The 14,556-nt window shown below is 43.2% G+C and overlaps 1 protein-coding gene across 1 annotated transcript in view; it reads right to left on the bottom strand.

Annotated features, from left to right (window-relative positions):
• The window catches only part of ITGA8 (integrin subunit alpha 8), a 149,721-nt gene that overhangs the window by 36,745 nt on the left and 98,420 nt on the right, over positions 1-14,556 (bottom strand). The window contains exons 20-22 of the mRNA XM_044292919.1: positions 10,599-10,746; positions 9,719-9,811; positions 7,176-7,252 (exon numbers count right to left, since the gene is read on the bottom strand). Of these exons, the coding sequence (XP_044148854.1) occupies positions 7,176-7,252; positions 9,719-9,811; positions 10,599-10,746 (318 nt within the window). The remainder of the gene's footprint in view (positions 1-7,175; positions 7,253-9,718; positions 9,812-10,598; positions 10,747-14,556) is intronic.

The raw sequence follows: 14,556 nt of genomic DNA on the forward strand, positions 1-14,556 counted from the left end.
ATGGGAGGTACAGGGCTGGTTTGGCTTTGTTAGGCCTATTGCACATGACCCTATGACTTTTTCAGTGTTTTGCAGTCCGTTTTTCACGGATCCGTTGTTCTGTTTTTTGTTTCTGTTTCTGTTCCGTTTTTCGTATGACAGTATACAGTAATTACATAGAAAAAATTGGGCTGGGCATAAAATTTTCAATAGATGGTTCCGCAAAAATGGAACGGATACGGAAGACATACGGATGCATTTCCGTATGTGTTCCGTTTTTTTGCGGACGCATTGACTTGAATGGAGCCACGGAAACGTGATTTGCGGGCAATAATAGGACATGTTCTATCTTTCAACAGAACGGAATAACGGAAATACGGAAATGGAATGCAAACGTACATTCCGTTTTTTTTGCGGATCCATTGAAATGAATGGTTCTGTATACGGACCGTATACGGAATGCAAAAAACGGCCTGTAAACGGAAAAAAAAAAACCGTCGTGTGCATGAGGCCTTAGAAAGAGATTGTCGTGTCCTATAAGATGTCTGATGTTCAGTTTCATGTGAATCGTGGTTTACCCACTTTAAGATTTGGATACCCAACCTGCGGCCCTCCAGCTGTTGCAAAACTGCAATTCCCAGCATGCCTGGACAACCTACAGCTATTAGGGCTTGCTGGGAGTTGTAGTTTTGCAACAGCTGGAGGGCCGCAGGTTGAGCATCCTCGTGAGGGTCCCACCCGAGCAATGTAGGCCCTTTAATGCAGTGCCAGGCACAACACTGAAATACAGGGATGGCCGTGCTTGGTGCTACAGATCAGCCCATTCAAGTCAATGGGGCTGTGCATGGTCCAGCTCCAGTACCCGGCACGGCTGCTGCTCTTTTGTCCTGCTGGTTGTACCAGTCTCACGGGTGGGACTCCAACCCATCCTACTGTCTACTGACCGCCTATCCTATGATAGACCATCAAAGTAATATCCTGAAAAAAGGTGAAATCACTATATTGTGTTAATAGCAGCCCAAATGTTTGGTTCCCATCTGAATGTTATATCATGCCTCTTACTCCAGTCACAGCCAAAGCCTAATTGGTTTCCCCATTAGCTTTCAGATTATGTGACCTCACTTTGCCTTGATGATGAACTGTCATATAGACGCACTGCCTAGACCGAGCATTATATAGAAGTCTCATGTAGAAGACCACTCCTCAATCCTTAATTTGCTGCAGACTGGGATGTGACTGGAGCATAGGAGATGACAATCTAAATGAGTTGATATTATATGTAGATTCCAATGTTAAAATGATGTTGAAAAGCGGTTGTAGTGTCTGCGTCTCTGACGAGGAGGCACTGAACGGCTTGTACTAACGAGGTCAGAAAAACCACAAGACGGAGACTTTCCAAGCCAAGGCCGGAAATAAAACTCATTGTTCGTTCATGTAAATGAATTAGTAATCTTTAAATAAACGCTTTCAAATCGCTCAGTCCGAGATAATCAATTCCTCATTGAACGGCACAGATCATCTCATTAAATGGAGCCAGTGGGCGGCGGTCATGTGACTTGATCGCAATCCGCCCGTGTCGGAATATTTCAGCTTTCTTATCATTTCCATCATAATGTAATTTATGAGCGTCAGCCCCTCCGCCGACGCTTTCCTGGACATCGCTTGTGTTTTCTAATCTAGCAGATCGCGTTTAGGGCTCATTAACACGACTGTATGGTCGCCGTGCGAGTGTTGCGGACTGTAAACAGCAGGTCCACAATACACGGCATTGTGAACTCCGTGCTGCTGTGCGGACCCTTTGACTTGAATCCGCAAGATACAGCAAAAGATAGGACATGTCCTATAAAAAAAAATAGAGCATGTCCTATGCTTGTCCGCAATTGCGGACAAGCATAGGCATTTCTATCATAGGGCTGGGTGTGTGCGTGCCACAAAATGCAGAATGCACACGGCCGGTACCCGTGTTTTGCGGATCCGTAATTTGCAGTGAGGAGAGGAAGCGCACTGCAGAGCTCCTGCTCCTAAGAAGGATTCTCCAGAGAGAACAACTGAAGAAAGCCTCAGGTAAATCCTTGAGAAACCAGTCAGCAGAGTGAACAGCTGAAAAACTGCATTTCAGAGACTGCTGCCAGGTGAGGGACTATGGCTAAGACACCCATCACCCAGGATACAATACAAGTTCTAAATTGCAGCCATTAAACCTGCCTCCATAATCCTTACAGGTGCCAGAGATTAATTGAACTTGGAAATTGCTGCTCATGAATGTACCTGAAGTTATACTGTTCACTTAGTAAATTAGACTGTTCTACTTTTACTTCTGGCCTTATTCTTCAAAACTACATTTCCACTCCACCAATCCCCAGGAAGTAACAGCCTGAGGGAGTACGCTGTGACACAACATCTCATCAGGGCCACTGCCACTCCCATCGCCTATGGCTCGCTGCATATACGTCACTTGTGAATGTAACCTTAAAGAGGTTGTGCCATGAAAATGTAAAAAAAAATTCAAACCTTCACCTGGATCTGAATACTTTTATATTTACATATAATTAAAAATGTATTATAGCTAATGAGTTATTCAATAAAATCTATCTGTATGTTCTTTTCCCTATTTCTCTGTCCACCTCAGTAACATCGCTGAGGTGGTCGCACATGCTCAGTTCCATCCTTCAACTACCACCAGCTGGATCTACTATTTGAAGCGCTGACAGTTACAGGAGAGAGCTGCAGCAGAATGGACACACCCCTGAACTGTGATAGGGAGAGAACGGCATCAGAAAAGACACACCCCTGAGCTGTGATAGGGAGAGAACGGCATCAGAAAAGACACACCCCTGAGCTGTGATAGGGAGAGAACGGCATCAGAAAAGACACACCCCTGAGCTGGGATTGGAAGAGAACGGCATCAGAAAAGACACACCCCTGAGCTGGGATAGGGAGAGAACGGCATCAGAAAAGACACACCCCTGAGCTGTGATAGGGAGAGAACGGCATCAGAAAAGACACACCCCTGAGCTGGGATAGGAAGAGAACGGCATCAGAAAAGACACGCCCCTGAGCTGGGATAGGGAGAGAACGGCATCAGAAAAAACACACCCCTGAGCTGGGATAGAGAGAGAACAGCATCAGAAAAGACACACCCCTGAGCTGGGATAGGGAGAGAACGACATCAGAAAAAAACACACCCCTGAGGCGGGATAGGGAGAGAACAGCATCAGAAAAGACACACCCCTGAGCTGGGATAGGGAGAGAGCTTCATCAAAAAGGACACACCCCAGAGCTGCCAGCTTTAAATATATCTAGCAGACAAATTGGAACAATGAATGTGGAGATCTCTGGATCCATGTGAGGTACAGGGCTGGTTCTAGCTTTGTTAGAAAGAGATTGTCATGTACTATATGAGGTCTGATCTTCGTTCTTGAGATTGTTACCCCTTTAATTTCACAATACAGTATATGTCAATTCCGTGCCAATTTCTTTCACTATTGGGATGTTGGAGTTAAGGATTTTAACTATAAGTCTGCAGTTTATGTGGAAATCGAAGGGGTTGGATATGATAACAAAAATATGCAGAAACAGCGCCACTCTTGACCACAGGCTATGTCTGGTATTACAGCTGAGACCCATTCACTTAAATTGAGTTAAACTGTAATACCAAAAATAGCTTATGGACAAGAGCAGCGCTGTTTCTGTCACAAATCCGCCATGTTTTTCAAATCTCATTCAACCCCTTAAATGAGGTACTATGAGTAGATCGGTGACAATTGTCTTTTATGGGACATTTTTTTTAACTACAGGAAACGTCCTGTTTCTTAAAGGGGCATTCCCATTTGGGAGATTTATGGCATATCCCTGGGACAGGCGTGGGTCCCACCCTGCATTCACCCATATCGGACTTTAATGCTGCCTGCACTTGCTTGATTAACCCTATTATCGCAATTCCCATAGCAGGGAATGGTGAGGAAGCTGTGCATGCGCAGTGTGCTCTCTGTTCATGGAATGGGTTCCAGAGGTGGGATCAGCACCTATCCGACATTGATGGCATATCTTATCCATATGACCTAAATGTCCCACATGGGAATACCCCTTTAATAGTAAAGAGGTGGCGGTAAGCTTTTTGTGGCCTTGCTTGGCTCTTTAGATGGCTGCATCGGGCATTCTTTGGACCTGATGGTCAGATACAGAATTCAGGATTTTTCAACTTTTTGGAAAAGTTTATAACACTTACGAGGGTTGAGAACATTCAGGAAGATAATTCGAAACAAAATTTTTATTATTGTTTTTTTTTATTTCTTAATTACTAACAGCTTTTTGTGAAACTTCTATATTACAGTATGTACAAAAATATGAGGTACTTTATCACATTTTCTGGATTATCAGATTTCACACTTCATAGTATTGAAGGAAACGGTAACATTTTTCAGGAGGATCTATGGCTTCTCCCTACAGAACACCCCTCACCCCTGAGTCTGATCGCCCTAATAAATCTTCCGATTAGTGACAGTGACCAGAGTGACCACACATTGGAGATCTATCTGCTCTATTGACCCCCGGCCTCACCACAAAGGTGTGTCCACCCAGTGTCGGCCTCATTAATAAAATGCACATTTTCTGGGAAGATTAATGGCTGCTCTTTGCTGGAACAACATGGCGGATGGTATGACAGATCACCTCAAGGTCGGCATGTTAGGATAATAATCCTCTTCTGTCACCGCTTCCTTCCCTTTTGCTCCAACGTCAGATTTCACCCTGCGTTATCTGGATGTTTCTCAAACTTTCTAAATTGTTGCTATCCGCTTCAGACAATTTGGTGCAAAGGTCAGACGTCTAGAGATCACTCGTGTGTCAAGAAGCAAAAATATACAAAAAGTGCTCCTCGTCACTTCTGCCCCCGATACTGTACAATGATATATGAAGACGTCTTATTATGATAAATAACAGAAATAAACCATCACATTCCAGGTAAAAAACTTTAAAAAACATCTGATATTTTGCAGAGCAGGTATAAATCTGTTAAATGAAAATCTCTCAGCTGTAATACCAGACATAGCCTGTGGACAAGAGTGGCGCTGTTTCTGCATGTTTTTGTTATCATATCCAACCCCTTCGATATCCACATAAACTGCAGACTCATAGTTAAAATCCTTAACTCCAACATCCCAAAAGTGAAAGAAATTGGCACGTAATTGACATATACTGTATTGTGAAATTAAAGGGGTAATAATCTCAAGAACGAAGATCAGACATCATATAGTACATGATGACAATCTCTTTCTAACAAAGCTAGAACCAGCCCTGTACCTCACATGGATCCAGAGATCTCCACATTTATTGCTCCAAATGCTCTGCTAGATCTTCTTCAGGCGCACAGCTCAGGGAGCGTGTCCTTTCAGCTGCCGCTCTCTTACTATCACAGCTTGGGGGGAAGGGGTCCATTCTGCTGTAGCTCTCTCCTATCACAGCTCAGGTTACATGTCCTTTCTTCTGCAGCTCTCTCTCTCTCACAGCTCAGGTGGGCATATCCTCTCTGCTGCATCTCTCTCCCTATCACATATGGGGGGGGGGGGGGTCCTTTCTGCTGCAGCTCTCTTCCTGTAACTGTCACAGCTTCTAACAGTAGATATGGCTGGTGGCAGGTGAAAGATGGAATTGAGCATGCCTGACCACCACAGTAGGTGGACGTACACATTACTACTCAGGGGCACCATTATAGTGATGTATTAGAGTCACATCTGGAGATTTTTTGTAATAGAAAGTAAATGACAAAAGTTACAGTTTCAAACTGAATTATATTAAAATAACATTTCATGGTGGGACCGCCACTTTATGAAACCTAAAAAGTGAAGGGAAAGCGGGGTAGAACTTATAAGCATTTCATTTCTGGTTGTGTTCCAGCTGATCCCAACAGGTCAGTTTCTATGATTCCTGAAAACCCATAAATCTCACACCTCATTAATGCTGAATTTAACACATTACTGTATATACAGTAAAATTAACCGTATCAAATATTCTGGATTATCAGATGTTAGAGTGCATAGAATGTATCTGTAAGGAACACCACCCAAATAGTAACACAAATGTTAATCAGGATTAGAAAAACATTGTTGCTTCCTTCCAGAAACAGCGCCTCCCCTGTCCATGGGTGGTGTCCGGTATTGCAACTTGGATCTGTTGGCGTGAATGGGGATGCGCTACAATACCACAAACAACCTGTTGACAGGTGTGGCACTATTTTTCCCCCAGAAATCAGATACAGTTTTTTAATCCTGTCTAACACTTTAAACCCTTTATCTGTTCAGCCAGAAACGCTATCGTAGTCAGCACGGAAACACCATCACCGGAATACTGGAACCAGTAGAACCTGGTGACAGGTGACTGGAGCAAAATTTAAAATTTTAAGTATATTTTTATTATTTTTTTATTTTTTATTATTTGCTATCATTTTTGTGTGGTTCAAGGGAACTTTCTGACAATAGGTAATCATTTGAAGCCCCCTCCCACCAAAAATATAATAAATAATAATGGAAAATTACTAAAAACAATGCAGTACATTGGGGCAGATTTACTAACCCTAGTAGACAGAGTAAATGTAGATGCAACAGTCTAAAGATGTCAAATTGATCAAATTTGGTGTACTTTTAGACATTTTTATCCTCCTTTACACGGTCTGCTGATTGCCTTATTTTGAATCAAAAATTTTGCACAAATTTTGTTACAATTTTGGTGCACTCTTGGGGTCATTTATAAAGACCGGCGATGTATGCGCTGGTCTTAGTACCGCTGCGCTGGCGGCAGATGCACCCAAGATATGTAGAGGCGCAGGCCTTTACATAACTTTGGCGCTTTGTTCCACTGGCGGTGGGAGATAGTTTAAACTAAGCCAGGCTCTCTTGCCTCAAGCTGGCATAGAAAATGGTAAATAAAAGGGGCAGGCTGGCTCCCCTCTCCTCACCCTCTCCCTTGCCCACGCCACTCCCTCTTTTTCCGCCAGGTCGGAAAAGCGTCACGAGCAAATCTGCTTTGCGGCCAAATCTGCGACAGAGTACGCCTTTACATAATAAATGACCCGCTCTGTGTGCATGTTAAGCTGCACCATTTTCCCGCTATACCAGTCTCCTTTGTTGAATTTTGGTGCAAATTATGGGAGAATTCTGGTGCCTTTATCTTAGTATGTGATGAAGAAGGAACAGGCTTACCTTTTTACAAAAAGATCAAATTTGATGCTGTCGGCGCTTTCCAACCTCTGGACCATAAATCGTAGACCAAGCGAGAGCTAAAAACAGACCAGAAACCTGTAAGGTCAGGATTTTCATAGCATAAGTGGCATCACGAGCCACGCTGCCCTGTCAGACATATCCACAATGCCTTGAATGAATTAGGAACCGTTCACGGAAATCAGCCGAAATCCCACCGGCAGCCGCGTGGTTTCTGCTTCCCATTCACTGAGGATCGCGGGCATGTGTAGAAAGGCCATGCTCCTTCTCAGCGCAACCGCAGATTTAAGCCACTGAAATGAATGGGAGGCAGAAACAACATGGCCGCCGGTAAAAATTTCAGATGTGTGTGTGAACACATCTGGATTTCTATTTATTTCCTGAAAAACTAATTTCTGTTTGTAAGAAGAAGGGGACAGATAGAAGATGGTATGGCTGCGGGATCAGACTACGTAGGGGTTGTTTGTCCTCTGTTACTATGGAGACGTCTAGGTCTGCATGAGAGCGGGAGACTCTAGCACATAAGAATTTATGCAAAGTTGCTTTATTTTTCATATTAGATAGTTTGGAGCAATGAAAAGAAGACAAGAAGAAAAGAAAATAAGGAGTCGATCTATAAAAGCATAAAAATGTCCACTTTTTCTTTCCTTCCTTTTGGCTTTAACATGGATCCAGCCTTAGGTTTTTTCCCCCATTTTCTAGTTTGTGTTTTATACTGGGCATTTTATCCCCTTACCCCCAGAATGTATTTGGGGCCTTGGTGACCAAGCATTTTTTTTTCATTTTTTCATCTACGCCTTCCAAGAGCTATAACTTTTTGATAGCCGTATGAGGGCTTGTTTTTTGCAGGACAAGTTCTAGTTTTAATGTTTTTGGGGCACACATAACCTACTGTATAACTTTTAGTAATTTTTTGGGAGAGGGACGGGAAAAAAATATCAAAACCACCATTGATCTTTTAAATTGTACATTTTTGAATAATGCGGTGTAAATGGCAGAGTATCCATGACAACTTTATTCTCTGGGTCAGTACGATTACAGTGATACCAAATACATATAGTTTTTGCTTTACTACTTTTGCACAAAAAAACTTATAAAAAAAAAGAAAATGTTTTTGCATCACTGCAAGATCCATAACTTTTTTATTTTTTGTTCTACAGTGCTGTGTGAGGGCTTGATGCAAGCCGAGTTGTAAATTTCATTGGTGCCATTTTGGAGAACATAACACTTTTTATTCCTTTTTTTGCCAGCGAATACAAAAGAAACAACATTTTTGGGGGGCGTTCACCATGCGGGATAATGGCGTTCACCATGCGGGATAATGGCGTTCACCATGCGGGATAAATGATGTTATAGCTGTATAGTGCGGGTCATTACGGATGCACCAAATACATGGGAGGGATTGTTCTTTTTTACAGAGGAGATTTTTTTTCAAATAACATTTTGTTTAACTTTTTCTTTATTTTTCACCAATTAGTCCCACAAGGCGACTCTGACTTACGATCCTTTGATCGCTCACACAGTACACTGTACTACTTATGTAGTACAGTGTACTATATACTGGATGTAGGATACTCAAAGGCACTATCAGGCTGTGCCTCTGGCACAGCCTGAGAGGCATACACTGCAGGCAGGCCTTGGGGTCTTCATTAGGACCTAGCTGCAGTGTACAGACATCGGCATCCCGTGATCTCATTTTTGGGGTACGGATGCTTGAGAGAGGTAGCCCCTTCTCTCTAAACCACTTAGATGCCAAGGTCGCTATTGACCGCAGCATCTGAAGGGTTAAACAGCCGAGTTCAGTGCTTCTGCCAACCTGGACCATTAGAGCCCAGCTCCTGCTCCCCACTGCACAGGAGACCCATGCAGCTCTTATTCTAGGATGCCATTAAAAAAAGCAGCGGCCTACAATAAAGCCCATTAATGACCGCTGTAAAAACAGCGGTGGTCGGTGGTTGTTTAGGGGTTAAAGGTATAGTGAAAACTCTTTGCCCAAAAATGACATACCTTCCGCATAATTGATAAAAATGCCATTGAGCTCATTAAAACAACACAAAAGGAAGAAAACACCATGCAAAAAGCCCCCAAAAACCTAAAAAATGGCCCTAGACAGTGTGAATCCAACATGTCTTCCATTTCGACTGCTTTTGTCTAATCTGCACTGAAAAATTAAAAGCTGTCATTTGATTGGTTGATACAGACAGCTGCCTTTTTTCTTTTATACAATTAGGGGATAGAGAATATTTTTGAACCCACAAAATGGCCGCCTGCACATTAATAACTGATAATAATGTACTTTATTAGGGTCATTTATCAAACTGGTGTAAAGTAGAACTGGCTTAGTGGCCCATAGCAACCAATCAGATTCTTTCTTTCATTTTCCAAAGGAGCTGTCCAAAATGAAAGGTGGTACCTGATTGGTTGCTATGGGCAACTAAGCCAGTTCTACGTTACACCAGTTTGATAAATGACCCCCTATATGTCTAAAAGCCACATGGCACCCACATTTTTGGGAAGTTACTTACATTAGTTCCAGCGACCATGGGGTTTCCAAGGTCGCACACGACCATTCGGGATTCATTTTCCATCTTGTATTCGCAATTAAGCTGTCGCAGACCCTTTAGAAGTAATAAATAGTAGGTGAAGATCAGAATATTGTAGAAATGAAGAAGAAGAAAAAAGAATAACAATACCATAAAAATGTGATTTTATCTTTTATCTGTGCTGATGTCATATTTTTTAACATATAGGCCTAAAGCCTAAGGCTGCACAACTGAGAGATATTTTTTTTACAACTTTTTGAATTTTGTGCCATGGAGATCTAGTAGCTGTGTGTATATGTGGGGGCACTGATTTGGGGACACAAGGTTTCCATGACAACACTGCGCCTAGGCTCTGTGATTGTAACTTCAGACGATAATGTCTCAGTGGCTACAAAGGGCGCCTCTTGCTCTGGAGGACCCAGCATGTCCGTGTATGACAGAATCAAAGGGAACTGTGTAATCCTTCATTTCGCCTGTGGTGGCGCTGCAGGGAAACTAAACACTTACTCCTCCACAGATTACAGATGATTACTGGGATCAAAGACCAAAGTGGAATAACATTGCTAATAAATGCACGAATACTCATTGACTCAAACAGAACAATCTAATCGGACACACCCGAAAAATATCCTCTTGGTAAACTACAATATCCTATGTTTTCCCAGTGAACAGGATATGGCTGACGAGAAGCGTTATCTTGAAAGCATAGGATATGATGTTTTAGATTAAGCATCCTTCACTGCCAGATGTCTGCCCTGTGTATTTTAAGGCTCTCGCTGGCGACCATGTGCTTTCATCCTACAGAAGCAATGATTCATTCAGTCCTCCGCAGGTCACATGGTCAATGTATCGCTGCATTTACCTCCATGCCACGCTCAATGCCCACGTAGTCGGCTTCTGCTGGGATGTTGACTTGGAGCTCGGCCTCGTAGGCGCCTTCTCCGTCATTCCTCGCGTTTATGATGAAGAGGATATGGTTTTCTTCCCCTATAATCAGCTCCTTTTTGTCCCTATATTTAAACAGAAAAGCAATGAAAAAGTATGGAAAGAATAAAGTGGGGTGTCAGTCAGTACATACCAGAGCGCAGGTGCTCGTCGCCATGGCTGGAAGCACAAAAGCAAAAAGAAACACAATGCAGCAGCACTTCGCAAACAAAAATAATAAAGTAAATACAATAGCACTGTATTCACTATAGAAAATGTACTGCTGCTACATTATAAGGCCTCTTTCACACTACAGTATGTCCATTTCAGTGTTTTGCGGTCTGTTTTTCACGGACCCGTTGTTCCGTTTTTATGCTTCCGTTGTGGTTCCGTTTCCGTTCCGTTCCGTTTTTCCGTATGGCATATACAGTATACAGTAATTACATAGAAAAAATTGGGCTGGGCATAACATTTTCAATAGATGGTTCAGAAAAAACGTTACGGAAACGGAAGACATACGGATGCATTTCCGTATGTGTTCCGTTTTTTTTGCGGACCCATTGACTTGAATGGAGCCACGGACCGTGATTTGCGGGCAATAGGACATTTTCTATCTTTCAACGGAACGGAAAAACGGAAATACGGAAACGGAATGCATACAGAACACATTCAGTTTTTTTTGCGGAACCATTGAAATGAATGGTTCCGTATACGGAACGCAAAAAAACGTACCGCAAAACGGAAAAAAAAACGGTAGTGTGAAAGAGGCCTAAATGTGAGATTCTTGGCTAATACATTTTGTACAAAAAGATTTGTGCCTGTCCGCCAACGACAAGGTGATCTCTTAAGGACAGGAACCTACACCAAATACCACCTCTATTGGTGCCATACCGGCCTCCATTAAATTTCGGGCATGCAGGTTCCACTTGCATGCCCAGCCCACACTATAATATACAATTAAAAAGTACTTCACACCAGGCAGCTATTGGATCCAGGCTCTGACAGGCCCACATGGGAACAGGTGAATACTCTGGTGGGCCCCTGAGCAACAGCAGACCTCTAGTCCCACACCCCTTGCACATGGCACAATAGACCGCACTACATACAATTAAGAAACTTACATCGTCTTAGCCAGTCTATGCATCCATATAAAAAAAGGGCAGATTATTTAAGAGACTACCCAGTTTTATCATTATAGATAATTGGGTATTGGTGATGACCACTAGGCACAGGAGGAGGTCAGCCAGCATCCTCTTTCCCTAAGAACCTGCCTTCTCGAAGTCATTGCTGGCAAGGAACCCATAACATCGTTATTATCTTGCTGCTGGCCGACACTGTGTGAGCAGATAATATTTGCAAGTAGCCGTACACTGGGCCCACAGAATTAATTTTACTGGTAGGCCCAGGGCAACCCAGCGTGATACTGATTTGACCACCATTTTTAGAGGCCCAAGGTGCTGGCTTTAATTTCCAGCACTCCTAAAGGTTGACCCATGAAGACAACTTACCCGCTATCTACAGGATAGGGGATAAGTGTCTGATCTGCTGGGGCCTCAGACGATTATGAGGACAGGGGCCTGTGCTCCCCATTTGAATGAAGCGACAGACAAGCATGCTGCTCCATTCAACTCTATGGGACTGCTGGAGATACAGAGGCCGAGTAGAAGCACTTTGCTATGTCTGGCAGCTCGACAGAGTTAAATGGCGTGAAAGCGTGTGTGAATAGGTCCCTGTTCATGGGAAAGGCAGGGGAACCAGCAGTCGGACCACAACCGATCAGACACTGTGGAAAGGGTATAAGTATAAGTTGTCTTGATGGGACAACCCTTTTGAGGTCCTTTTACATGATGCTGATGTTGAAGCACCATTACCTAAGTTCCTTATGTTCCTGAAAAATATTTTCAACCATAAAACCAGGGTTCAAGAGCAGGTGCTCCCTCAGCACTCCTTATGACTACATCCTTGCTGTCTTGGTATCACCTGAGCAGCATACCAAGGATTCAAGCAATAATTTAGGAGTTTACCATCTTTTGGGGTATTTCCTTGGGGTCATGCCTCTTGGACCTCTTGGACCCACCCAGTTGATGTATCCTGAGCAGCACATGTGTAGTATCCCAAACCTTAGTTAAGTATTGTGTAGGTTTCTGGCTATTTGTTCCAGTAAGGATATAGATGGCAAGGGTTAACAAGGAACACAGCTAACCACCCTTGGTAGGAGTGGGCTGGTCCTGCTTCCTGGCAGAAGGAGAAGGACATAAAGGGGAAAGGAAGCACACTACAGAGCGCCTGCTCCTAAAAAGATTCCCCAGAAAGAACAATCAACAATTTGCCTCAAGCAAATCCTCAAGACAGCAAAGTGACCAGCTGTATGCAGCACTAAAGACACTGCTGTGAGGTGAGGGACTACAGGTAAGACACCCAGCACCCAGAATACTACAAGACCAGTAAAACCTTAGTGCTAAACTGCAGCCATGCAACCTGTTGTCACAGTCCCGTCCGTGACAGGGACTAGAAGATCTAAGAGACTGGCTGCAGGCTCTTTTAGTTTCACTTTTCTGTGTTGTTGCTGGGGATGACTCATCAGGTGTAGCTTAAGTGGTCATTCCTTTTCCTCTATTTAGTCTGGTCTCACCCATCAGGCTATGCGGTTGATAGCTCCTTGTTTGTGGAACTCCTGGTGTTGGTTCTCTCTGAGGTTTCTGCTCATCCGCATACTTCTGGAAGTTAAGTGTATCTTCTTTGTTGTTTGTTGCTTTCCCCTACCTCCTGATATTAGGCCGGGGGGGGGGGGGGTCTCTTATTCCTTTATCTGAGGAGGAATAGGCCATCCGTGTCCTGACACTATCTGCAGGACCCTGTTAGGGTGAGATTGGGCTTAGGTTCCTGCGTATGAGCATTCCTACCATCAAGGTCTGTTCATACTGATAGCAGTCAGAGCTTGGCGTAGGGACTCACTAGGTGTGACCTTTTTCCTTTCCCTAGGTTCCAGGCCTAATACCTTTTCCCTTTCCTTCTGTGTTCAGTGTGGAGTGTATTTACCACACTGCGCGGTGACACCTGCCTCCCTATTCTAGGAGATAATAGCTCTGATGGAGCAGGGCGCAATCTTCATAAAGTATCCAAAAAAAGTCTGTCTTTGCTCTTGTGTGGACACCAGAAGCATACAGTAATACAGTAGGACCCTATAGACGTCCATATGAACTCTGCAAAATATAAGCTTTGTAAACAGCTACAGTAAGTAAGCTGGAATATGCCAGCAAAATATGTCTAACATGTCTCCTTTTATTCTACTTTTTGGTACACATGCACATCTTAAAAAGTTCAAAGAAAATATTAGCAAAAAATAAAAAAAAAACATATGTCAATTCACAGGACCTTATGTTCTAGCGCAGCGGATGAAGATTAGTATTGTGGAGCTGTTTCTCTGCCTTTTAACACTATGGGAATTCACATGGCTTTATTTCAAAGCACTATCACATCCGTGCTGGGAATTTTCTAAGGGGTGTGCCGTGGGACACATCGAGCTTTGAAGTTACAAAGACGGGGGCCTGTAGGGAGGTAGGGGCTTCCTACCACTGTTGCAAATTGACAAGATAATGAGGACATGCTTGAGAAGTCACAAGAAAAAAAAACGAATTTCACATAAGACAAGTGATTTCTCCGAGATGACCATTTATCATGAGATATGTACTGTATCTCCCAACTGTCATAAAGAACTGTGGATGGGCGTGGTGGAGTCTTGGATTCGATCCAATGTCTATCAAAATCTGCAGGTAACCATACAAGTGCAAGCTACCTTGACATAATACAAAAACAAAGTAGTCAGTAAACACTATGAAGTATCACGACAAGATTTAGTTCCATAAATCAGCCAAAAGTGTAGGTGGGCTAAGAAG

Source organism: Bufo gargarizans, chromosome 5 (assembly GCF_014858855.1).
Source record: "Bufo gargarizans isolate SCDJY-AF-19 chromosome 5, ASM1485885v1, whole genome shotgun sequence".
In the NCBI taxonomy this organism is placed as follows: Eukaryota; Metazoa; Chordata; class Amphibia; order Anura; family Bufonidae; genus Bufo; species Bufo gargarizans.